At 38.7% G+C, this 27,615-nt stretch overlaps 1 protein-coding gene across 1 annotated transcript; it reads right to left on the bottom strand.

Moving 5' to 3' along the window:
* Positions 1-2,483: 2,483 nt before the first annotated feature.
* LOC105087364 (metalloreductase STEAP4) lies at positions 2,484-26,384 on the bottom strand. Its single transcript, XM_031454851.2, has 5 exons — positions 26,263-26,384; positions 10,153-10,610; positions 8,538-9,065; positions 7,034-7,198; positions 2,484-5,423 (listed from the first exon to the last, which is right to left on the bottom strand). The coding sequence occupies exons 2-5, from the start codon at positions 10,606-10,608 to the stop codon at positions 5,160-5,162; spliced, it is 1,413 nt and encodes a 470-aa protein (XP_031310711.1). The 5' UTR covers positions 10,609-10,610; positions 26,263-26,384; the 3' UTR covers positions 2,484-5,159.
* Between the last annotated feature and the right edge of the window lie 1,231 nt (positions 26,385-27,615).

The following is a 27,615-nucleotide window of genomic DNA, read 5'->3' as shown; positions in this document are numbered from 1 at the left end:
AACAAAACCAAAAAAATCTCCATAGTTGGAGAAGGCACACCTTTAAACGGCACTAAGAACAATGGATGGGAGAACAATGGACAATTTGGTGAGGAAAGAGGGAGTGTTCCTGCCCAGAGGACCTAAAATGGAAGGACCTCCTGCTGGTGGCAGGCAGCACTCTACAGAAAAGTTAAGCCCGCTTGGTGGCTGGGCTGTTGAGACCGCAGAGTCCCTGGGTTTGGGGCCAGATGGTTCATTTTAACAGTGCCTACTCCTCTGCCTTAATGAAACTTGAGCAGTAATTCTGTCCTTCTTTGTCTTCTCTTTTCTATGAAAGAGCGGATTAGTGAAAATGAAACTGATAACACTGGTTGTATTCCTTAAAAGCTCACTGGCTGTCTATAATCGTAGAGGGAAGTTTAATTACAGTTCATCCTGTTCTGATTGGTTTTGGTATATTGTGAGTTCCATCCCTGCAGCCCTTCACGTGTACAAAACTGAGAAACTGGCAACTCCAGGTCGTGGGACTGAATTTTTTTTTTTTTAACATTAAAGTTTTTCAACCAGTATTAAAATACTAAGTGAAAAGTGTTGTAAGATTTCTTGGGTGCGTCACTGTATCTCAAGAACAAATAAATTCTCTCAGTACCCCCAGCACTAAGGTGAAACCAGAGAGAAAGAAACATTCACCTTTCAGCTTCTGGAGAAAAGCTGCTCTCCTTGGCTAGTCCTTTGAGCCCTCAGGTCAGAGGTTGTTGCATACCTCCACCTGAGCAGAGGTTTCTCTGAGGCTTCAGAAAGCGTGTGGCCGGACTGGGGTGGGAAGATTAAAATGGCTGAAGTCTCTCCAGCCTTGAAGAGTGCCCTAAAATCAACAGTAGGCAAACATGGGGTCTGAAGGATGGGACCATCAGGAATATTTAAAACTTCCTTTAAAAAAAAATTTCAAAAAACAGTTACCAGTGGCTCAGTCCACCTAGCCTGATACATGGATTCAAGGAGATATTTTGGAGGACAGCATGAGGGGCCTCCTTTATACTGTGGTGTTGGAAGGGCATGGCCCTGGACCCAGATGGCCTCCGTTCAGATCCCATCTCTGCCTCTTACTAGACATGGCACTGCATGATTTGAAAGCTCAGTTTCTTCTGAAAAATGGGGATAATAAGAGTACTTTAGAGAACCATTTTGAGAATTAAATAAGATAACGGATGTCAAGTCATTATTATTTGCTTATAGTATCACACAAGCAACATCATGAAAAGCCCCCCCCCCCCCCGATTCCCTCGTAGCAGGAGACGGGCAGAGACTTAAGTAGACGGGACGAGCCATCCGCGTCAGGATGGTCAGACTGGTTTGCTGGCTTGGGGAGGGAAGGGTATTGGGAGGGATGAGAGGAGGAAATTGGCTGGTTAACGGGGTGACGGTCCTGCTCGTCCAAGCTCCCCTTTTCCCAACCCACTTCCCCCTTCCCCCTCGGTCCTTGTTCTCCCTCTGTTGGGTTCTTCCTGCTTCCTCTTCTCTGAGATCCTTGTAATTCACAGAAGGGTGATTTATTCTCTTCTGAATTCTACTGAGCACCTCTTTAGAAGACTGGAGGGCTTTTTCACACTGTAACCCTAACTCATTGCAGAAAATTGGAGAAGGATCATGTAAGGATATTTGGGGGCTGTGTGCTTTACACAGGTGGTGGTGTGGACGATGGCTGGGATGATGGAGAATGAAAATTGTGAGCTCTGTGTGCAGCGCCTCAACTGCCATCTCACCTTGATTTTAGGAGAAGGTCCAGAACCTTTTTAGCTCCCGGAGTTCAAGATCATTATGTACATTCATCATGATCATGGCTTTTCTGTGATCCCTGAACAATAAACGCATGAAGTACTCAATTTCTATTTGAAGTAGATTTGAATAGGGGGCTTTGTTCTCTTTGCTTCTAGCTTACTCCAGGCTTCTGGGCCTCTCTTTATTTTCAGTTTGTATTTTTCTTTTGAAAGAACATCCCATCCTGGTAACATCCAGTAGGCTGCAGCTGTCCAGTTACGCAGGGCATTTCATGTCTGGTCCCAAAGACTGAAATCCATCTTGAAGTCAGTTTACCCATTAAGGCATTTGCCCTGTTCAGGTGGCATCCACCTAGAGGAAGGAAGGAAAGCCTTTTATTTTATTTTATTTTATTTTATTTTATTTTATTTAACTTCTCACAAAAGTCCAGTGTGGTGTAGTCCTACCCCTGTTCGGCCAGCCGACGCTCTCCTCTCTGTGAGGATAAAACTGAAACATGCAAGATGTTAGAAAGCACCGCCCAGCTGAGCTCAGGCATGTATTATGTGAAGTCGCAGACCCCTTCATGTGCTTTTCAGTCCCCGTACTGCCTCTCCTTTTCCTTATCCCTGAAAGGAACTATTTTTAGTTCCAGGTGTTGGAACTACTGTGATTCAGAACCTTTCAGTCACTTTCTTTAGAATGCTGATGAGTCAAAACCAGAATGAAACAAAACTCGAAAATATTTTTATAACAACATTTAATGAGTACCCATTTACAAAAGCAGTCATCTCTTAACATGGGAAAATGTACAAAAAGAAAAGGTCTACAAGCTTCATAAAAGTTTTCCTAGAATACAGGGAACACACCAGCAATGAGAAGGTTTAGTCTGCCTTTTTAATGTTAGAAGAACAGTTTGGACCTGTTGAGAAGAACATGGTTCACTCAACGTGCCTATTTCCATCTGTTCCAAACTCATTCTTCCCATCTTGCGTAAACTAGAGGAGTCAGCCGTGTTAGGAAGGTCAAACTGGCTTGATGGTTTGGGGAGAGAGGAATACTAAGAGGGGTGTAGGGGGAAATTGGCTTCTCTGCTCAGCTGGTAGAGCTTGGAGCCCTTGGGGATGAGGCTGAGAGTCCTGCCCAGCAGTGCACTGTTCTGCCAGAACCACTGGAGGGGTTCTTGAATGTCTGCTTCATGGATGGTCTTTATGAAGCACCCAAATAGAGCTCTTCTACTAAGTTATAAAAGTAGAGTCCTTGTTACTACAAGTAAGCTTTTTTACCTGGATGTGGCATTTTCTATTTTTAGTGATGAAATGTGACCCAGTAAAAACATATTATCCTTTTCCCCAAAAAAAGGAGGATCGTTAGCCCCAAAGGCCTGGATGGTACTTAATCTTCCATCAACCAATTCTTTAGCCAAACGGCAGTCTCTAACCCTAGAACACTTGACTGTTTGGCATAAAATAGGATGATTAGTGACATTTCCCTCTCTTTCCCACTGATTCTCTAGGGTTGGCACCACACACGACAGCTCTGCCCAAGTCTTCCAAGCTTTTTGTGTCTTTGCTTGGAAAGATCAAGGATAAATTAATGGAGTATGTATTCTGTGCATCTTCTCATGACCAAAAATTGAAATAAAAGACAAATCTGTAAGGGTATAATGAAACCAACACCCTCATTCAATGCCAATGATATTGACTTTAGAAATAATTTGGCAATATATATCAAATGCTATTAAAAGTTCTTTCATTTTTAATCCCAATTCTTGGTAAGTATCCTGAGGAAGTTAGTTAAAATATAGGAAAAAGTTACAAGTGCTAAGATATCCTCTGAAATGTCATTTGTTTTAGTAAAAAAAATGGATATAACCTACATATTTAATTAGGGAAGTGGTTAAATAAATGCCTATTTGATGTAATATTGTGCAGCCACTGATCAAATACATATACCATGTAACTAAGAGAACAAAGCCATAAATATAAGTGAAAAAGGAAAGATATAATATTCAGTATACAGTATACAAAGAACTATTTTCAAAAAGTTTTATAGAAAAATATCCTGGATTGTGGGTGATTTTTTAATATATTTTAATCATTTTGTGTAATGTCATATAGAATATATGATAATGAAAGTGGAAAAAAAAAAAAAAAGAAATGGCCCTTGTGGAGCAGGCAGAAAAATGTCAAACCCAAAGCCTTTAGGTTATTCTGGTGCCTGGGAAGATTCTGCGTAAGGCTCCTTTCAGGTCTGTGGATGAGCCAGGAAGGCTACAGGTACTGAAGGTCATCTTGGAAAAGGCACCATCGGTACAGAAAAAACAGAGAACCATCCTGCATTCCAGCAAGGATTTGAGAAAGAACCAAGTCTCATATTATAAGTACTGCTCACACCTTTCTGCTCCAAGATTCCCTAATTCTCTGTCATCTATGCATTGATCCAACTTATACTTTCATTATTCATTTAATTTCACTGCTTAAATTCATAGCAAACTATAACAAATTACAGAAACTACTTTTTTATGCTAGAAGTTCATTTCACAGATGATTAATATGGAACAAAACTTGGAATGCATTATTTACAGAGCATACCACAATACCGCAGTAATACCAAACCCAATATAGTGCAACTTTACAAAATGTATTTAGCTTGCTGTCTAAAAGTATGGGTTATTTGAACTTTTCACACAAGGGCTTTTATCTATCCTTTGCTTACTTTACATTGAGAAAATCCAAGTGGATATGCCTCGTTTTTAACTCAATCTTTCCTATACCTGTTTCTTTGTAGAGGAATTGTCTTATGACAACTGTGTCAATTGGCAAATATACAACTCATGGTTACTTCCAATCAATTGTGGTATTTTTGCAGTGTTATGAAATAGTTCCCTATAGTACACATCCATATCAGTAAAAGCAAAACCAGAGGTTTAACTTAATTACAGAATCACCATGGCAATATTTATGGTCACCTGCACATCCAAAAAACAAACAAAAAAATCTTATTCCTGTTACTTCCTTCATTGGTCCTCTTCTTCACACATGCCTGATGAAGTTGGTATCAGTGGCCACCATCTTACTGTTTTCTCTTTCACTCCACAAGGAAGTTGCATATACTTCCGCTAGATTTTGCAAGACATTAGGTCATGCATGTTGCCTACAACAAAGAAGCTTCTTAGCGTGTGAAAGCACAAAGCTAATCATGACCTCAGCCCTGCTGCCTCTGGGAAACGGAGAGGCAGGGACCAGCACTGATTTGTTACAGGATAAAATGGTGTCCATTTCTCAAAATCAGGCATGAGTTCTTTCTTTGTTCACAAACTTCATGGTGGGAAAAAAATGCTTTCTTCACTGCACCCATCATTATTCTCTAAACATACAGCGCCGTAGTCCAGAAGTCCAGGTGAAGTGAACTTTGCTTTAAATATCTGTCTTTCCATTCAATGCTGAGTCCGAGAATTTCGGGTTCCTTTCCCAGCCCTGGCGGATCCGTGTGAGGGTCTTGTCTATACATGGCAGGATGAGGATGAACTTGATCACCAGCAGTGTGCAGGGGATGATCAGCGCTATCACATAGGCCGAAGGAAGATACCACCTGAGGACAGAAGCGCTGAGGAATCGCTTCCCGCCGTACACGAGGGTGTGTGCTGTGCACAAGATCAGGGTCAAATAACCCAGCTTGGACTATAAGCGAAAAACACAAATACATCTATTAACACTATTTACATTTTAACGTGAAACACTTTAAACCAATGAAGGACAACCACCAGCCTTTGGAACCTGTAATATGCTGCACACTCGGCTAAGTACTGGAAAACATTAACTCTCCTTCAGGATGTTCAGTGTTTAAAAAAAAAAAAGACTGCTTACAAATGACATCGTGGTTTCATCTTAACCTGACTGCGTGGGAAAGTTTCCCAGGAGTAAATTCTTTTGAGTTAGAATATATAATGTACCTCCTTCTTCCATGGTAAAACTCTTCCCTGAATCACCTTTTCTGGAGGCCAGACATGAATAAGACACAGTATGTCCTCAAGAAGCCCCATGTTAGTATGTGTTGCTGACATAAAGCAGATGCTAGCTGATTTCTATCTCAATAAAGAGCAATTAGCAAACTTTACTTTTGTTTATTTGTTTGGGCCTCAATAATAAAGCTAATGTTTATTTCTGTCTTAATGCCTTGAATAAAGGTGTAAACGTGAGACAGTGTTGACTGCATTTGGTCCCTGGGAAAAACTGCAAGACTTTTGAAATTTAAATCGTTCTATTAAGTTCAAATCTAATTTCAGTTACTCATGGTCTGTTCTCTTACACTGGTTTACAAGGAGCATGCACCAGGATCACCCAAAGGGCTTGTTAGAACAAACTGCTGGGCCACACCTCCAGAGTTTTATTCTTGTGTCTCTTTTTGCTGTTATTTTTAATTAACTAATTAACATATAGTCAGTTGACAGTGTTGTGTCAATTTCTGGTGCACAGTATGATGTTTCAGTCATACATATACATACGTATATTTATTTTCATATTCCTTTTCATTATCGGTTACTATAAGATACTGAATATAGTGCTATACAGTAGAAACTTTGTTTACCTGTTTTATGTGTAGTAGTTCCTATCTGTACATCTTGAGAGCTTCTGATTCTTTCAGGTCTGGGCAAGACCTGGGGAATCTGTGTATCTAACAAGATCCCAGGTGATGCTGACACTGCTGGCCCAGGGAGCACACTTTGAAGACCACTGGTCTATAAGGTTAGTTACTAACTGCCTTTAATGAAGCATCTGATGATTGATGTGTGGTAAAAATGTTTCTCTTACAGACTAGCACTGAGTTTGGTGTGATTACAGTCCAGCATATCTTACTTTGAAAGTTTTAAAGGTTATTTCGTTATATGCCTCCCTGTATCAGTATGTCCCTATTCTAAGGTTGATTTTCAGAAGTAGAAATTTTCTCTTTGGGTTTCTCTTCACCTTGCACCTAGTACCTCTCCACACACAGAGTTTAAGAGTTGTTGGTGCTTTTCACTCTATACTCTTAGCTGTGGCTCTGGGAGTGGCCAGGAATCTTGGCAAGAGATGCCCTGCTAGGAAATCAGACCATGATGGAATCTGCCTTTTGGTGCACAGTTTAGCATTTTCTTATTTGAACTTGTTTCAGTTGTGATTTTTATGAGATTGCTAGGGAAGTGATGGAGCAAAATGAAAATTTATGCAGAGTGTGAGAGAAAAAAGTGTGAATATTTGTAAAGCCAGAATCATTTTGCAACATAAATTAGATTAAATTGTGAAGTCCTTACCTGGACAAATCGGAATTCTCTCCAGTTGACCATGTTGCTAACTGATGGCAAGGAAGTGATTCCCAAGAGCACAAACAGGAAAAATCCAAGGATTCCCAAAGCTATAAATGAATCATTAAGCCAGGCAGTAGTGGTACTAAATGGATTTTCTTTCTTGGCTGTTATCTAAGAAAAATTATAAGCAACTTTTAAAAATTCCATTTCTTACAAACTACTCAAAGTTTTTAAGAGGACGAACAAAAAATACCTCTGCATGGTTTCTTTGCTCAAGGCAAATTGTACAACATTTCTTAATAATCAGTGAAAATAATTGTAGAGAAAAATACACTTAGATATTACATTTGTTGGTAGAAAAAGTAATTGATTTTGTTGGGACGTTATGATTGTTGACTTCAGGAGTTGTGTAGGGAGTTTTAATTGACCCTATAAATCCTAAAACAGAGTAAACATTTACTTAAACCTTCATTACCATATGGCTTCTTGTTCCCCAAGCAAAAATTGATGTTCTCAATCAGTGACATTGGGATTCTGTTTTCCTGCTTTGCATACTGATTATTCACACACATGAAGTTTGGGTTCTTTCATTTTTTTTTTATGTTGCAATATAGCATTAAGTCTGGCACATCACAGATTGAGAGAAATCTGGTCCCTGTAATGTGACTCTCACCCAAGAACCTCCCATGTATGTGTGAGGGAATTAGCGTAGAGAAATCCACAGGCACATCATCAATGAGTTATTGACTAATAAACTTTGAGACTGCAGTAAGACTGATCAAAACCAATTATTTCAAACTAGAACTGATGTGTAGACCATCCTCTGGGACTGCTTTAAGACTCTCTGAGCTGATTTTCTCTGAATTCTTTTTTTTTTAACATTTTTTATTGATTTATAATCATTTTACATTATCTGAACTCTTTGACTATGCAGAAAATAGCATTTGACATTTGCTCAGAATTGTTTAGTTTTCTAGTTATTGAGGACAAGTTCTCACAAGTCAACCGTTAATGGAGTTATAAGCACCCTTTTGTGAATTTGTTTACATTCCCATGACACATGTTTGCACAACCCCCTCACTTGTAAGATGGTTGGTTTTGACTTCCAAAAGGAATTAGCTTACATAAAAATAGAAGCTTGAAAACACATTGGTTTCCATTTATTGAAGTTAATTCAAGTAGGTGTCATTAGGTTTTCCTGAGCCCCCAAATCTGCCAGTTTGTCAGTATCCTAGAGGGTCCTGGGAATACAGGTGTGGACCTCAGTGAACCTGGGAATTTCACTTTCATTCTCAATAGTTGTGTGAGGTCTCAACTGGATTCATTAAAACAAAGCAAAACAAAACAACAACCCCTCCCACCAAACAAACATGAGGTGTCTCACTGTAGTTACTTTAAAAAATGTAGATGCTTAGAAGAGTGATTTCCTTTCACTATAAAATGAACTATGATGTTTCAAGATTCCTAGTTGATTTAAAAAATAGGAGAAGACAAATGAGTAGAGGTTTACCTGGTTAATGGTTCTGTTTGTCGACGTCCACCGTACATAATAACGAATAGGAATCACAAGTGTGTAGAGGACATGGAGGAAGGCAAATCCCAGAGCAATCAAGCCAAGCTGCTTTCTGCAGAGCATCCAGTGGTCAAGCCAGTCTGGGAATCGGCGGTATTTAGTACCTCGGTAGAGCTGCAGAATGGCAGCAATAACACCAGGGAGGTAAACCAGGGCAAGCAGTGTCAGTGCTGTTATGGGAAAGACACGATTCGGAATGGAAATAGCCATGCGAAATGTGCTATCTTGTTTTCCGTTAACATACGGGTAGATTACTTCTCTTATTACACAGTAGAAAAAGAAGAAGACACACAGAACAGCAGACAAATAGAAGGGGGCCTTCCACATTGGAAATAATTGCAGTGGGTAGTTTTCAATTTCATTGGCTGCCATGAGAGATCCTTTATCCAGTGGAGTAAGTCCAAGAGCACGAGCAATGTCCATCACTCTTTGCTTGGCTTTACTGTCATTTCCGCAGACAAACACCTGGGTTAAAAGAGTTAATTTTGTTATGTAGGAGACAGAAATTTTAACCAGTAAGAGAAGATTCTTGTAAACCCAGCATAGATTAACTAGTAAGCAAGTACAATATAAACATGGGTCGATATGATTCAAATACTTACTTTTTAAGAAATTGATTGTCTTATACTTTAGTATTCTCCAGCAGTCGCTTAAACATGTAACTGTGTGTTTGTGTATTTCTAGATGTATTACTGAAATATTTTACAGCAACCAATTAGGGCAGCAGGGAATTTAAAATCAAATCCAGATGCAAATATTTTCATATGAAAAAGTGCAACTGGCTACAGTTGGACTGATACTTATTTTACATTGTATTCCCAGATTCTGGTTCACTAAAACCACATTAGGCCCAACCTGAGTTTTACTAGTTCTATATTAAATTTTTTTAAAGTAGTATTTCTAACTCTTCCCAAAAATGAAAGTGAATGACCCTAAAAAAATAATTTTGGATTTATTCTTTCTTTAATGATTATTTTGAAAGTCTCCATAAGCACCATGTAGGACAGTGCCATATAGTAGTTAACTGCTTTCCAAACAAGGATGTAGAATGGACATCTTTAACAAGATGATGTTTCAGACTTGCACATGTGTGCTGGACAGTTAATTATCAGGGTTTTAAGTTGAGGGTGGCTTTAGGCATATCACACACTGATATGCTAAGACTTGGTTCTCCACATCGCTTTTCCGTACTCGTGGCTGCTGCACCGCTTAAGGATTTCTTTTAATCTCAGTGAATAAATGGAACCCATTTCCTATGAGGTAATGGGATTGGAGAGGATATCCATCAACAGCTTAGCTGTGTGATCGTCTAGTACTGACAAGAGGCCTCCAGAGACTCACACCACTGGGTTCCATTAAACTACAAGCTGAAGGTGCAGACAGTGGGAAGTAAATCACTGCAGTTGATTCCCTTACTTGGTCAAATCCAAGAAAGAGATTCATGGCACATATTAGCAGAGATGAATTGTTTTACTTTGGAATCTTTGAGGTAAGTGTATATTGAAACATTGATTTTTAAAAGATGGAGCATCAGTTTATCGTTTAATCCTACCTGCCGACTGGCATCCAGTGCCCCTGACTGGAGAGCCCAGGCTGAGATGGTGTTAAATGCCTTTACTACGTGGGCTCCGGGCACCAACTGAGCAAGGTGCTCTGCATTCGATTCCGGATACTGATTGATTTTGAGGTTGTTGCTGACGTCCACCAATATTTTCCCTTTGAGAACCTCAGTTAGTTCTGTGAGGAAATCATAATGCTCCCTGTGGATTGTTGCGATGATAATGTCAGATTTCTGGGCTGCTTCTGAATAGCTCAGGACCTCTGCACCACTGGGCAGCAGACTGGACCTCCGGGGATTTCGACTTCCAAAAACAATAGAATAACCACACTGAAGCATTCTAAGTCCCAGCGATCTTCCAAAATCTCCAGTTCCAAAAATACACACAGTCTCTTGCTTTTCTGAAGAATTCATAGTGAGAGGAAGTGCATCTGTAGAAGTTTTCTCCATAACTGAAAGATAATAACACAAATACCCCCAAATTACGAATGTTCTGGGAAAAATTAATGAAATTTAAATCCAGGAAATTGTGATTGACTGATATTGTTCGAATCTTCTAATGAATTATCTCAAGAATATTCCCTACAAAATTTGATAGGAGTAAAAGTTCTCTCATATATTCTCATATGTGTCTTATTTAACAAAATCTTCTATTGGGTAAAGAAATTCAGTAAAAACCCAAGACATTTACTGGTCATTGTCTTAAACTGCAGACATGTATTGCAACAGTATTGCACTTATTGAACACTTAGATTTCCCAAAGTTCTCAAGAACAAAATCTGCCAAAGAATATACTAATAAGGAAATTATGAACCAATTTGTTTATATTTAGTGATACAAAAATCCCAAATAAAATAGTAGCAAACAGAATCCAACAGCTTAAGAGAGAGTACACATTGATCAAATGAGATTATTCCAGGAATGTAGAGTTTAGTTCTGTAAATTCAACATTAGAAAATCTATTAATAGAACTCACCATATTAGAAATTTAAGGAGAAAAGTGTCCATATTTATGTATGCTAAATGGACATATGTTAAAATTTGACACACACACACATATATATAGATATAATTGAAGATTAGTCAGTTTACAATGTTGCATCAATTTCTAGGTATACGGCACAATACTTCAGTCATACATGAACATACATATAATCATTTTCATATTCTTTTTCACCATAGGTTACTACAAAGTATTGAATATAGTTCCCTGTGCTATACAGTAAGAACTTATTGTTTATTTATTTTATATGTAGTAGTTGGTATCTGCAAATCTCAAACTCCCAATTTATTCCTTCCCACCTCTTTCCCCTACCTGGTAATCATAAGTTTGTTTTCTATGTCTGTGAGTCTGTTTCTGTTTTGAAAATAAGTTCATTTGCCTTTTTCTCAGATTCCACATATAAGTGATATCATATGGTATTTTTCTTTCTCTTTCTGGCTTACTTCACTTAGAATGATGATCTCCAGGTCCATCCATGTTGCTGCAAATGGCATTTTATTATTTTTTATGACTGAGTAGTATTCCATTGTATAAATACACCACCACTTCTTTATCCAGTCATCTGTTAATGGACATTTAGGCTGTTTCCATGTCTTGGCTGTTGTAAATAGTGCTGCTGTGAACATTGGGGTGCATGTATCTTTTTGAATTAAGGTTCCCTCTGGATTTATGCCCAGGAGTGAGATTGCTGGATCATATGATAAGTCTATTTTTAGTCTTTTGAGGAATCTACATACTGTTTTCCCTAATGGCTACACCAAACTACATTCCCACCAACACTGTAGGAGGGTTCCCTTTTCTCCACACCCTCTCCAGCATTTATCATTTGTGGACTTTTGAATGATGGCCATTCTGACTGGTGTGTGGTGATACTTCACTGTAGTTTTGATTTGCATTTCTCTGATAATTAGTGATACTGAGCATTTTTTTATGTGTCTATTGGCCATTTGTATGTCTTCATTGGAGAATTGCTTGTTTAGGTCTTCTGCCCACTTTTGGATTGGGTTGTTTGTTTTTTTTATTAAGTTATATGAGCTGTTTGTATATTCTGGAAATTAAGCCCTTGTCAGTCTCATCTTTTGCAAATATCTTCTACCATTCTGTAGGTTGTCTTTTTTGTTTTGCCTATGATTTCCTTTGCTGTGCAAAAGCTTACAAGTTTAATTAGGTCCCATTTGTTTATTTTTGCTTTTATTTCTATTGCCTAAGTAGACTACCTTAGGAGAACATTGCTAAGATTTATGTCAGATAATGTTTTGCCTACATTTTATTCTAAGAGGTTTATAGTCTCTTGCCTTATGTTTAAGTCTTTAAGCCATTTTGAGTTTATTTTTGTGTATGGTGTGAGGGAGTATTTTAACTTCATTGATTTCTATGCAGCTGTCCAGTTATCCCAACACTACTTGCTGAAGAGACTGTCTTTTCTCCATTGTATATTCCTACCTCCATTGTCAAAGATTAATTGACCAAAAGTTTGTGGGTTTACTTCTGGGCTCTCTATTTTCTGTTCCACTGATCCATATGTTTGTTTTTGTACCAATTCCATGCTGTTTTGATTACTGTAGCTCTGTAGTATTGCCTGAAGTCTGCGAGGGTTATTCCTCTAGCTTCATTCTTTTCCTTCAGTATTGCTTTGGAAATTCTGGATCTTTTGTGATTCCATATAAATTTTAGGGTTACTTGTCCTAGTTCTGTGAAAAATGTCCTGGGTAGTTTGATAGGGATCACATTAAATCTGTAGAATTGCCATTTTAATGATATTAATTCTTCCAATTCAAGAACATGGGATACCTTTCCATTTCTTAAAGTCATCTTTAATTTTCTTAATTGACATTTATTCTTGATTCATATTTTAAAAGAAACAAGTCAATATTTCCTTAACATACAAAGTATCTTTCTCAGTCTAAAAATCTAGTATCATGCTTAAAAGAAAATTACTAGAAATATTACTAATAAAGTCATAAACCAGACACATATATATCTGCTATGACCACTTCAATTATTATGGTTTGGAAATTCTAGCTAACACAACCAGACTGGAGAGAGAAATGAAATTCAGAAGGGGTTGCAGATGATCAAATTCTAGTCTTGGAAAACTCAGTCTACTGAAAAACTACCATACGTATAAGAACAATTCAACATCTGGTCTGGAAACCAATATTATCAATAGTCTTCATATATAAAAAAACAAACCAGTTTGAAGCTTTGATAGAAGAAAGAGTCCTGTTTATGGCTGCAGCAAAATAGAGATAATATTTAGGAATACACTTAAGACAATAAGTTATGTACAAGATCTATAGGAAGAAAAATTTTAAGTTCCCTTAAGACTCAGAGAATTTTTGTATAAATGGAAGTGTACAGCATGCTCCTGGATGAGAAGGCTCAGCTTCACAAAGGTGTCAGTTTTCTCTAATTTAATCTATAAATTCTGAAAAGTATGGTAATAAATAAGGGGCTTGTTCTATTAAATATTAAGATACAATAAAGCTAAAATAAATAATCTGGTAGAGTCACAGAAATAGCAAGTGTTCAATGGAATAGAGTAAAAAAATACAGAAATGAACCTAAATCGTAACATTTACTTATGATAAAGATGGCATCTCCAGTCAATAAGAAGATGGCTTATTTAGTAGCTAATATTTATCATAACTAAATAAACATATCTATACTTCACACTCCTCCCCAAGGTAAACTTAAAATATATTAAAGATTTAAATATATATAAATTTAAATGGGACTATAATAAAACTAGAAAAAGCCATGGAGAATTCTTTTATAACCTTAGAGGGGTTTTATAATCTTTTTCTATATCACAGATCCTTGAAACTATTAAAGAATAAAGGGATAAATGTGATTACATAAAAATAAATAATACCTGCAAAAACAGAAACAACAGTAAGTGAAGTCGGAAGATAATCAAGTTGGAAAAATATTTTTAACTCATACAAATCAATACAAAAATTCCCACTAGAAAACTGGGGGAAAGGATTTGAGTTGACTGTTCATCCTAACAAAATATGACTTTTCAAGGTAGTAAGAGATTTCTTGATCTTACCCAAAGTAAAAGAAATGCAGGTAAAACTAAACTGAGATATGGTTAGAAACCATGTGACCATGTTGCTTTTTAAGGTTTTGAAATTTAAATTAAAAACAAACCAAGTAAAAATTCTCAATGTTTTTATGATCTAGTAAAGTAATCTGGGATACTCTCTCTACTTTTAAAGAATATTGTTTCTTCATGCAATGTTGACTTTTCTCAAAAATTTTTCTCTTCCCAACATTTAGCATTTAGTTTAAGCTTTCAGTTAATATTTTGTTTTTTGGAGGAGGGTGGTCTCTTGTGTTCAGTGATGCATCCCCGGTGCTAAGAAGAGCACTGATTATGAAGAACTAGGCACTTCTGATAAATATTCATTGGATGATACGCGAAGGGAGGGGTGTCGGAATCAGAAGTCGCGGTTTCCTCCGCTCTGTGCACAGTGCGAGGAGCAGAATGAGGAGGAAGCTGAGTGGTTAAAGAGTGAGCACTGGGGGTCAGGGAGGAGTGAGGAGAAGGAGGGAGGTGGGGGGGAAATGTTTTACGGACATTACTTCTTTCACCCAAATGGGCTTAAAGTAAAACTCAGTGAAATTGATGTGGACTTTCCAACCAGACCTAATCACTATTCAGTTCCTGCATGGTGAATTTCATGCAGATTGTAGAGCATATGAAGCTCGTACCTTTTTAATAGAATTTCAGAAATTTGCCCTTTCCATTTTAGCCTAAGGAAAACACCTGTATTCTTACCTGGACTTATCCAAAGGTGTGTACCTATATCACAGCAGACCATTCAGAGCTTTGTAGCTAAATCAGATGTCATGGAGAAAAGGGACAAGAAATACAAGACTTTTCTGTACTTCCACAGAAACTCTTTGAATAATTGAATTAAGCACAACAACTGAATCATTTTATAAACTAGCTGGTGACTGTTATCCTGAAGTTTATCTGAGAAGGACATGACCGTATACAGGAAAGCACCTGGAGATGATCAGAGTCTATCACATGGAAACACAGCTATGCCTTTGGAAAATTCTTAGCATCTACAAATGTCATCTAGAGTAGCAATTTATAGTATATTGGTTGGTTGTTAACCAGTTAACAACTAGTTGTTATCACTCGAACCCTCAAACTGCTGAATGGTGCCTTAATGATTCTATTTTGTGAAACTGGTTTGTGTGTTGAAAGGATGCCAGTGTGCCTGGCTGTTCCCTCACATCTCTCCGTTCCGTATCCCCATATGTTATTTTCTCTCTCTTATATTGGGATGAACATTTGCACAAAACACAGATTTGAAAAAGTGGCCAGTGTCCTGCAGTGAGATGGGTGATGTCTTTACTGACATATTCTTGCTTGGATCATCTTAATCACTGCAAACAGAAGGTGAGGCCAGACTCTGCTTTGACCATGTGGCCCCTGCATTCATTTATTCTAACCTGCCATAAGCTTTTTTTTCTTGATTTCTAAAAATATTTATTTATTTATTTATTATTTTTTTATAGTTGATTTACAATGTTGTGTTAGTTTGTGCTGTACAACACAGTGATCCAGTTATACATATATATTCTTTTTCATATTAATTTTCATTAGAGGTTATTACAAGCTATTGAATATAGTTCCCTGTGCTGTACAGTAGGACCTTGTTGTTTATAACTTTGTTTTTTCAAAATGAAGATATTGTCTACACTACACTAATATTTTTTCCTCCATTTCTTACTACCTGTGTGACCTTGGATAAGTTACTCAAACCCTGTGTCTAAGTTTCATCATCTTTAAAATGAGAAATTGATAATACCTACTCTAGAGACATTGTGAGGATCAGATGAATTAATGTATCTTAAAACAGTTCTTGAGACATAGTACTCAGTAAACTGGCTATTATTAATAGAGTATTTAATATGCTATACTTATCTAAGTAATCAATCTAGTAATAATCTAATTAATGTGGTCTTTATATAAATTATATAAGTTAAGGACTAATTATGCTTCTATAACTGTGGTTATTGGAAATATATAAAATTTGTCTGAAATAGCATTCAATTATTCCTAAGAAGTGTCTGCTTTCCCCAATTCTTATAAATAAAACCTCATATGAAATGGCTTCAGAGCATATGAATTTATCAAAACACAGATGTAAAAACAGCTCAAGTGTGAATTTCTCTCGCTTGTAATTCTTTAACATTTTATTTTAATATTTCCTTCTTAAAATGCAGCTTGGCAATCCAATATAATACCCTTGGGCTGTTGCCCCAACCATTAAAATGTATTGTCATTCTTAAATCTTCAGAGACATCCCTGGGCAAACTGAAGATACGAAAACAGTAAGGAGATATTAAAATACCACTGGTGGACTTACTAGAAAGAAACAGAGTTATTCCATTGAGTGGTTAGTTTCTCCGTATCAAGTTATAGGAGTTCTAAGATTTGATAATTGTGTTGCCCACGTCTTGAGTTCCACTTCAAATCCCCTTGGTTCTACTTCCAGTCCTTGGGCAATAACTGAGCTCCACTCGACTTCCACTGCCTAACAGAGGCTCGCTCTGGCACTCTATGTCTTTTATCTCTTGATTCTTGTCCTGGGCTTCTCTGATACCTGAGCCTGTTTGGCACTCAGACATATACAACCCATGGCCTCATCCTAGACCAGCGGGGACAGGACTCCATAGATAAATGCTTCCACTTTCGTCTTCTGGAACAGAGTTCTGACACATTTCAAAAGGCTCCTCTGAAAGTCCCAGAGGAATAGGGCACCACTCATCTGTAACAGTGGCCAACTTAACTGATTCTTGGTTTGCCTTTCTTACATTCCCTGGTTTAAGGCCTTTGTCCCTCATTCTCCTCCTTGGAATCACTTCCATAATAAACTGTCTGCACACATACCTTTGGCACAAGCTCAATTGGCATAATCAACCCAGGATAATGCAATATTTTGATTATTAATTTGTTTTTATGGTAAAAGAAAAATGATCAGATCTAGTTTATCATAACTGGAATGATTAAATTACATGTAGAAAATAAAAAGTTGGTAATTCTTTGGAAGAATTTGATTCTGAACTCTTGGAAAGAATATCCTAATAATAGGAGTTCATAAAAATAAGAGGCATGCATATTCTAAACCACAAGGGAGATCTAGTTGGGGGTGTATTTTACAGAAAGTACTAGGTAAAGAAGGAAGTTACACCCATTACAGACTATTTGTAACTCAAAATAGCTCCCATGTGTAAACACAGATTTATAGAGGTAGTAAGATCTCTTGTTCAAAGACTAAAAAACCCCACCACCTTTCCTAGCCCTATTTTATTCAAGGATGTAGGATGGAAGGAATAAAGAAAATAAAGGTGGTAAATAGGAAGTGGAGTTATTAAGGGAAAGATGAGTTAAGATAGTTAAAATACAGCATAGGGGCCTCCTCTCCTTCCTTCAGAGCTTTACAAACCTCTTTGTGTAACAGGAAACAAAACAAGAATATCTCCTGGTTTGGAAAATCTCCAGGACTGGTTTTGCCTCCTATGGAAGCATCTCTCAGGGAGGCTTCTGGAGAGGGTGGCCAAGGACAGGTAAAGTGATCCCATGGTAGTGTTTATATAGATTAGAGATTGGTAACCAATGACGCAGATGCAAAGGTGGCAGAGACAACTACAAGGGCCACAGTAGCAGCCACCACTGAAGAGTGTGTGTGTGTGTGTGTGTGTGTGTGTGGTGAGGGGAGAATGGTGTGGGTCATGTGGGTCTTGCCCATCACCACCCTCTATCTGCAGTTCCCACCCCGTGCTTTGGGAACCTGAGACAACATTCCTCTGGATGTTCCCAACTAGGCAGCCCGTGAGGGTGTTAGGGCCAGTCTGGCCTGTGCTTTTACCCTCTCACCTCCCAGAGGTCAGAGGTCAGAGAGGCTCAGACCGTTTCTAGATTTAGAGGATTCTAGCATAGTAAAAACATGGAAATGTCAAAATAGGGTAAAAAACCTTCTATCTTAAATGCTTATGGTTAACAAATCAATGTTATTAGCAAAGAGCTTTTTATTTGAAACAATTATAGCATTACAGGAAGTTTAAAGGTAATATAGGCGGTCTCTGTGTATCCTTTACCATTTCCTCCAATGTCTACATTTTACATCGCTATGTACAGTATCAAAACCAGGAAACTGACGTTAGTACGTTGGGTGTGTATAGTTCTGTGTCCTTTTACTCCCTGTATAGGTTCACGTGTCTCCTCCTGCTGTCTGGATGCAGAACTGTTCCAGCATTACCCCTTTACAGTCATACTCACCCCGCTCTGCTTCCCTCCTGGAAATCGTTACTCTGTTCTCTAACTCTATAATGTCATCATCTTGAGAAAGTTACATAAATGAAATCACACAAAGTGTAACCTTCTCATATTGGCTTTTTTTTCACTTAGCCTAATGCCCTTGAGATCCACCCAAGTTGCTGCATGTATCAATAGTTTGTCCCTTTTTAGTGTTGAGTCCATGGTATGGACTTCTTCATTTCCTTTCTGGATGTCTTGCTTGGAAATGTAGGAAAAGCATTACAAAAATTGCATGTTTAAATTCTTATACTTAAAAAATCAAAGCTATTACATGTTAGGGCACCAACTCCTAAGATTCTGAATCAGTTGTTCTGAGGTAGAGCCCAGACACCTATATTTTTAAAAAATCAAACCAAACCAATCAGTTCTAAAGAGCATCCAGGGCTGAGAACTACTGGAAATGGGAAAAGATAAGGTTATCTTTTTTGGAGAGGGAAGGTGTGGATGGGGAAAGGCAGACGGAGAAGAGGGTGTTCATGAACTTGTAAAGGGATTGCAGAAACATTTCACTTATGTTATAATTTCTTCCCGTAAGTAATCACTGGCTGGGTCTGAGAGCCTAGAATTCCTATTTTTATGAAAACTGGAGGCAAAAAAGTGTGCAGACCCCACAAGGGATGCCAGACTCAAGACTTGGTAGCCTTTGCTCTGTAACTCAAGGAAACTTTGAGGAGCTGTCTTCCATGAGCCACAAGTTATAGTTTGATCAAATCTATCCACAAATCTACTCCAGTAACTCCTCAATAGCAACTCTTACACAGGGCCGAACAATATGTCGTGTACCAGTCTGATGAAACCATTATTAAAGACATTCTGCCCCTTTCCTTATTTGAGAATTCAGCTTTGAATTCTGAAGCCATGTTTCACAGAGGATCTTGAATTCCTCCCACAGTATACCCTCTGGACACCCCTCTCCCCTCCATCAGTGTTGTAGCCCACAGATCTAGTGATCTGGCTTGCCACCTCCAAGGGAGTTAGAATACAAATAACACTTTTAAACTCTGTAAGATGTGACAGGATTTTTCATTTTAACTTGATGCCTGTAAACAGCGTATTTTTTTTAGTCCATCCTTCTGTTTTATTATTCCTTCTGAATTTAAACCTGAAAACCCTAGATGACTTGACAACATATTTGTAATGAGCTGAAGCCCATCAATCTAGTATTTCCTTTCATCACAAGGCACAGGGGCAGGAGGGAGTTCTGCAACTAGGCCAGCCTTCCTGTGATTCAGAACATTTGTTTTAATATATCTCAGGGACAACTGGAAAGCAAAAAATGGTAAAGAAAATTTTAAACCCTTACAGTGATACGTGAACCCATCCAATTTATTCACCGAGCTATTTCTGTATTTAGCGAAGTCAAGGCTCTTTAGGGAAAGCAAGCATACTCACATTTAAGCAATTTTATTGACAGGTATATATTACTGTAGCAAAATCAGAAGTCCTTGGTTTAAAAAGACAACTGGCAGTTTATAAAAAAATTTAATGTGCCCATAATCAATGGATTATTATAATTTTTTGACAGTTTAATCTTCAGTCTATATATGTTGTTTGAAAACACAATAGTACACTACTTATTTTAGCCTTGTAGTTAGAAGTAGCTCTGTTAGTAACAGCCATAGACTAACATGAATCTGTCATTTAAAGCTCCCAATCTAAGTAAAGAAACCACGGCAGGTTGGTTGCTGAAAAACTGGTTAATTATTTGAATTGTTTGGGGAGAAAATGTTACATATTTCATAGCAACCTAATTTACTGATGATTAGTTTTCATGCTAGCCAATAGAATAACATAAAAGGAAACTAATCTTAGCGTGTACAGTTTGATCAAGTCACAAGAGCATAACTGAATATAACCTTTCCATTAATGTTCTATGGGGATATATATTTCCACATGAATTGCAAATAACTAAAACTAGCTATGACATGATGCAATTAAAATGAATCTGTCAGTAACATTTCACTACCACCCAATGAATTACCAGGAGATCGTGGTAATGCAGATCTGTATTATTTATTTTAATTATACTTCAGGATAAAATGTATTAATTTTTAATATCAGTTCTTTGGTGAAATTTTGATTCAATTAAAAATCTTTTAAATAGATGTTTTCACATTTAGATCTCAGCTGCATCTGTCAAGATAAATGAAGATTATTTTATGATTCCCTGGCGAAGAATTTCATCGTGTAGGTTAATAATCCCCTGTCTAGGCTGGTTAGTTCATTTGATTAAAGCCCGGGGCTTATGACAGCAAGATCAGGGATTCAGTCATGTCTGAGTTAATTTACCTTAACCTCTGTTTACATTCTCAATCTTAAACTACTTCTTACCAATCTGTCATCCACCAAAGATTTAGCATCAGGATCAGGACCTGGATTGAGAAAAACAACTTCGTCTCACTGACTGGGTGGCATTTGGTTCGTACACCCTACGTGAGCGTTTGCTTATTGGGGAATTTGGTGATCGCAAAAATCTACTTAATATTTAGTTTCAATTAGTGGGTTTCACTTTTCTAGGAATACTGTAGTCAGGGATATTTCTGAAGGGTTTTGATCATTTCAGTTTTAACTTTGTTTAAATGCATTGCCTATGAATTGTAATTTATCTTCACCTTGAGGCCACTGGGAATTATCTCAATATTGATAACTGCCAAATCAATTGAAAGGTAGTGAGGTTTTGCTGTGGATCTGATCCTGTTCCCCTCCAAATCCTGGCTGATGGTGTAACTCCAGTTTGCTTCAAGTATCTCCTTTACCAAAGTACCATTTTCAGGAATCTCCTAGGGGTGTTTCAGATGTCCTTCATATAGTCTCCTTCATCTTCTCTTGGGTACCAGTGTCTTCCATTTCTAATTTGGCTCTGTAGGCAAGAACTCCCAATGGCCAGAGTACCTCTACTGTTTGCCAGGACCCAATCAGCTCACACTGCGGGCGTGATCTGGCCTCGTAGCTGCTCCAGTTCTCACCCCGGGAGAGAAAGTGCTCTTGAAACTCCTTCACCCTTCTTGTGTTGTACTCTGATATACAAGCCTGACAGCAGTGCTGGTTGATAAATATATTTTAGTGAAACAGCTCCTCCTTTTTAATTCCTAGCTTTTTAATCTCAGCTCTTTTTCATGGTGTGGCTGGAACCAGCTTGCCGGCTGAAAGCTTGAAATCAGCCACTGTGGATTTTCACACCATGGAAATCAGCAAATGCTACAAATCAGGACTTTTTTTTTTTTTTTTTTTCCATAGAGAGCCATTTATCAGCACAGCACTGGCTCTTTCCCTGTCTGTCATGCCCTTCCTCCAAGACTCTGTGACCACGGAAATGGGAAAATAATTGGACTGACAGGATAATACCCTTTTCCAATCCTGACTGTATTTTAGACCTAAAAATCTCTTTCCCTAGGACACCCCATGCCCCCCACTTCTCAGAAGACTCCTAGGTTCTTAGTCAAAACAGAATCCATGTGGCTCCCTCTACCCCAACAGAGGTCCCAGACCCTCTCCTCCCCTCACGTGGAGTTAACATGATTTTGGCTGTAAATCTGATACCACTAGACCCTTACTTCCCTCAGGGAGATAAGATACAGAGACCTCTTTGTGTACCATCATCCCTGAACACGTATCTTCCAATTTTCCAGACATGCATCAGAAGAAAAAAGCACAGTTCAGGATCTCAGTCTAGGATAACCAGTGTTACACTTTCATGCTTAACTGCGATGAACCATTGGCCAACTTGCTAATTGCTTTCTCTTCAACCTCTTCCCATTTCTCATGCCACCAATGTAAGGGCAATTGAATAGGATGAAGAAATCATTTTAATACTTTGGCACTGGAGAAGAAATAACTAGAAGTATGATAATTTCTAATAGAAGAATGATTTTGGGGGGAGGGTACAGCTCAGTGGTGGAGCGCATGCTTAGCATGCACAAGGTTCTGGGTTCATTCCTCAGTACCTCCATAAAAAAATGACTTTGATATAACTTAGTTCTTTTGAACTGTTTGGTAGGTTTCATATCTTATGCCATGCCTTCAGGTATTAAAGAAGGACTAAAGCATTTTACTTTAGTTAAACTAATTAAAATCTTTAAAAATTCAATATGCCAACTTTCATGACTTCAGTTAAATGCCTTAATTGCATTATGTCACTCTTTAAAATGAATTAAAATCCAAAGTATTACAAATTTAGTTAAAATATTATATATATAGTTATAAATTTATTGTGAACCTTACCCAGTATAGCAACATAATAAGGTTACTGAAATTAAGGTTAATGAGAAGAAATACCAATTTCTTTTTTCTTTTAAAAAATAGAATAATTTCCACTACTTACTTTATCTGTACTGATCAGTACTAAGCAATCTCATGCTTCTTCCCAAATGGCAGGTAGTTGAAATCTGGACTCTCTCTGACCCTGGTATATCTAATACAGCGCGAGGGGCATCCATGTTTACAACCTACCACACCCATAATGGTCAGCATCTTTCAAACATAAAATTAGTGGTATTAACAATGTCTCGGTAGGATTTCATGTTTTTGGCAGATTTATTGCACAGCCTCTCTGTGCCAGGCACTGTGCTATACCAGAGGCATAAAGTGATAAACTAGACTGTCTCGGTCCTAACGGGGCTTCAGTCTTGAGGAGGATGTAGACACATCATCAGTTGCCATGGCCTTGAGTAGGGGAATGTATAGAGAAGGGACAGTGATCTGTCTGGGAAGCAGAGCAAGAAAGTTTACCAAAGTCTGTGCATAAATTGCTTCAGCTACTGTTTACCTTGGGCTCAGAGGTGTCTCCACACCCTGTAAAATGAGAAGCGTAGGTGAAAGATGCCTGATCTTTGTCAACCTTTAGCCAACTCTCCTCTCCCCATGCTTCTTAGTGTTCAAGCCATCACCACTGAAACCTGATTGGGACACTTGGCTCTGTGCTTGATGCCATTTTTTCCCTTCAGTATTTGGAGACGATGCAAAAGAGATGATCTAGTTTGTGTCTAAACCCCCTTCTTAGAGGTGTGCTATATAGTTATACTACGTTACCTCTTAGCTTTCTTTTTATTCAGAATTTTTAGTTCCTGACTTTACGAAATTACCCTTTGTACACATTTCCCTTCCTTGTAAAATGAATAGTGAAATTTACTTCATCCTAACATTAAGATTGATCATGTAATCTCCATTTAAAAGAAACGGATTTCTGTCAAAATAACTTTTCAGAAATATGCAACCATCAAAATTCGATATGGTAAGACTTCTCTATACATGGCAGACTAAACTCTTCTAGAACATTGTGGAGAAGCATTTAGACTAGGATGTCAACGTCCTGCCTGGTTCATTAGAGTGGAAATACCTCTTTTAGTAGAACATTGCCTTCTTTTTGCAGTGATGTATTTCTGAAAGATGATCTTCAGAAAGTGTGAGCATTCTTTGTTCTTTTCTCCATAATGATTTTGGAAGAACAAATTGTTTGTGTATGTAGGCCAAGTATGTTTTCTTACCATGCATTGTTTTAAGCATTGATTATGCTTTAGTTATTTACTTAGCTTTATTCTTTGCACATCTGACTTCTTCTCAGCAAAAGAACAATTGTTAATTCAAATTATTTTGGAAATGTCCTAAAAGTCACTCAAAATATTGTAACTAGGTTTAACACATCATATGGAACTGCTCAGGAAGTCTTTATAGTTAACTAATGACCTATTCTCTTCGGATGCATGAAGAGCAGAATCAAACAGGTAACTTCAGAGGCCTTGTCTGTGTAAACCTTACTTCTGTTACTTCTGGCCTAACTGTAACTCCCCAACAAAAACATCCCACATAGAAAACACCACTATTCGCAGCCTGTCCTAGATTCTTACAGTAGGAAGTATAGATGTAGTTGCAGGCGCTTAACAAATGACCTCCTCTTCAGAGGGCAACCCAGAGGAGACCAACTAAATGGTGCCCTAGCAAGTTTTCAAGTTTGAAAGGTGATTGTATTTTTTATGTTTTTGCTAGTGGCTTATTAACCTTCTTAAGATTTTCAAAGGAAATCATTTTTAAATAGCAGTTGATAAACAATCCAAATGACTTATAGAGAGAACTGGATGGTGAGGATCATGAAACACTGGGATGTGTTTTGAGGGTGACTTCAGAATAAACTACTCAGGGGACTTCGAAAAGAGAATCTATATCCTTTTAATAATGCCGTTAACAGCGACAGAGTGATGTGGGGTGGTCCTTCAGGAGACAAGGAAATGTAGAATGACTGCTTAGGGTTTCTTCAATTTTGAAATTCTAAGACAAATGACTATATATTTCTTAAAACTGTTCAGAACAAGGCTCAAGGCCCAGGGTTTTCAGTTTATGAAACGGCTTATAAAATTTATTTGGTTACTTCTAACAACAATCAGTAAGCCTAAGCAAGGCAGAGATCTGGAACTCATTCTCACGTTAGGGGTTAGGCCTTGAACACGCTGGTTTCCAAACCTCAAGTTGGTTTGTGAACTTGGGCAGAAAGAACCAGAACTGTTGCCGAATGGAGAAAGTGCTATGACCCAATTTCTCTACACACACAGTCCATTTGCTTTACAACCTTCAAAGCCTGATAAAGAGGGAGTGCTTCATCTTGTTTTCTGGGTGGACAGTGTTTGCCATGCACGTGGAATACAGGCAGGTGGAATTTCATACCGTGCGAAATCACAGCATTCTGAAAAACTCGAGGTCTTGCAAAAGGCCATATCTCAAAAAAGTTACTGCTTCAAATAAATGTGCCATTTTTTAAATTACACCTGCTGTATCAGAAAAAAGCATTCTTTCATGTGAGTGACATTTATATGACTGCCATTTATAGAGAATAGGACATTCTCACATGGCAAGGCTGAAGAATTGGTTTTGAAAGCTGAGAGTATTCTCTGAATGATAAATGTGGTGGAAGTCAAGATACTCGAGTGGGAGAAGCCTCTCCACAACTGGCTAGTTTCCCTATAAAAGTGAACCCTGCCTGATGAAGAACATCGTTACTTGGTTACACTTAACAGCACTGATGAGACTTTTAATGTATTTCATACCTGCAAGCATTTTTAGTCGTGGATTTTGCACCATGTTAAGAGTTGGACTTTGTGGCTGCTCTGGTCCAAAAGCCTTCAATTTTACATGTATGGGAACTGAGGCTGAGGTGTTGAGCTTCTACTTAGAACCAATCCACCCCCTCACCTATTCTCCATCCAATTCATTTTTCCTTTACATCAGTCATCTTTTAAAGAAAGTTCCTAAATTACTATCTGGAGGAAAAACTACCTTCTACCTGCCTCTGGACAAACAGGGAACCAAGGCTTTATTTAATCTTCACAATGAATTACATCCCAAACAAGATTTCTCAGGAAAAGCGATCAATCGCTAAACTGCTGAAGGACAATCCAGATCAAGGATGGAAGCGGTTGCATAGCTCAGGACAAATTTTCAGCTCTTGGTCAAGTAGCGGATTCATATCTGAGATTATCTTTATCCAAAAGTTAAGATAAAGAGAGGCATCCAAACCCCTAAGACTTCCTCCTTCGGGCTCCTCTGTACCCTGGGGAAGCGAGGAGCGATAAAACTACAGTAAGCAAGACGTTTGCTGAATTGCTAAACTAACGCGCCACACCCTTGGGTGGCCTGGCACCCTTCTTCCCAGGGCGAGCAGGTTTGTGGAGCGGGGTCCCGTGAGCAGGGGCTCGAGTGAGCTGAAGCTAAGGGAGGGGAGCCGCGTGGCGAGAGGGGCAAGGCGACAGCCGGCAGCAACGTGACCCACCTGCGGGAGAGGCGGCTCGGAGGCGGCGGTGGTCCAGCGCGGCTGCTGCCGTGCGCGCCGAGGGAGGGGGCCGCGCGGGAGGGCGACGCTGCGCGGCGCTCCAGCTCTGGGCTGCCGCTCGCCTCTCTCGCCCGTATAAGAAGCCCGAGGGCCGAGGGAGGGCCGGCTAGATTGCGCAAGAGAAGTGAAGAAAGCGTTTCCTGGAAGAAAGTTCAAGCTGGGAATCCCGGGCAGCTGGAAGAACCAGAAATTCCTTTACTGCTCTTGCCGCTGTCGCTGCAGATGTTACAGCAGATCTCCGATCAGCCTGGTTTTTAAGGCTTTCCCCCAGACTCCTTGGGATCTGAGCATCCCAGGCAGACTGAGGCTTGGAGTGGCCGAAGAGGACCCCTTTCCTAAAGGAGTCAGAGTGGCTGCTCTGAAGGGCTGAGAAAACCCCATCTGGTCTAGGCTTCTAGGCATTTATCCCTGTGCCCTGGTGTCTTACTTCAGAGGTGACATCTTTTCCCATGTTCCTGAAAACCCTGGGTTCTTATGGGGCTCATAGCTTGGACGATCTTGAATTTGGAGGTCTTAATTTAGGTAGACTAGAAGGTTCAAAAGAAAAACCAAACGAAAGAGAGGGATGATGAAGAGGATACCTTATTGTAGATATGTTATCTATACCTATACAATGTTGCATAATAATGTGCAATACTATGTATTGGATTGATACGTCTTTCCACTTAGGACAAGCTCAAAAGCCACAGGCCTGGTGGTTTAAGATTTAACTAACAAGGACAATCTACGAGGGCAAAGCACTCCTGCACTCCCTGTGGTCTAGAGCCAAGAGTCTTCCCAGTGTGTCTCTGATGCCAGATGACTGGTCTTAAGTTCTCTGACATTCTTGCCAAGGCCCAGATTTTCAGCCACACGGAAGGTCTGTTCCCAGCATTTTTGAGCCAACCACCCTTTTGCCTGGATTGCTGCTCTCCCCAGAACATCTCGTGGAGTCAGCTCAGACCCCGTGTCTCCCAAGGAGTCTTCTCTGAGCCACTAGTTGCAATTACTCTTTCTTTCTCCAAATGGTGTAGTTTATTCTTCTAATACAGAAGGTAAGATAACTTGCCTCTTAAAAGTTATTGTATATCTCTTCTGGACTGCAAGCTCCAAGGGTTGACACTCTATCCTTTTCAACTTGGAATTCTCCACCACACTTAGCATAGTACTTTGAATATAATAGGCACTCAATATTTATTGCACTCATTAATAAATCTGCCAATTATTATATTGTTTTGCAAAAAGTTTATCGGGTAGTATTCTTTGGGCAAAAAAAGAACTTAAAAATTCTTCATTGCTTTTATAGAATCTAAT

The sequence above is a fragment of the Camelus dromedarius genome, chromosome 7 (assembly GCF_036321535.1).
Source record: "Camelus dromedarius isolate mCamDro1 chromosome 7, mCamDro1.pat, whole genome shotgun sequence".
Classification (NCBI taxonomy): Eukaryota; Metazoa; Chordata; class Mammalia; order Artiodactyla; family Camelidae; genus Camelus; species Camelus dromedarius.
Note: the sequence above shows the minus strand (reverse complement) of the source record. Positions and strands in the feature narration are given on the sequence as shown.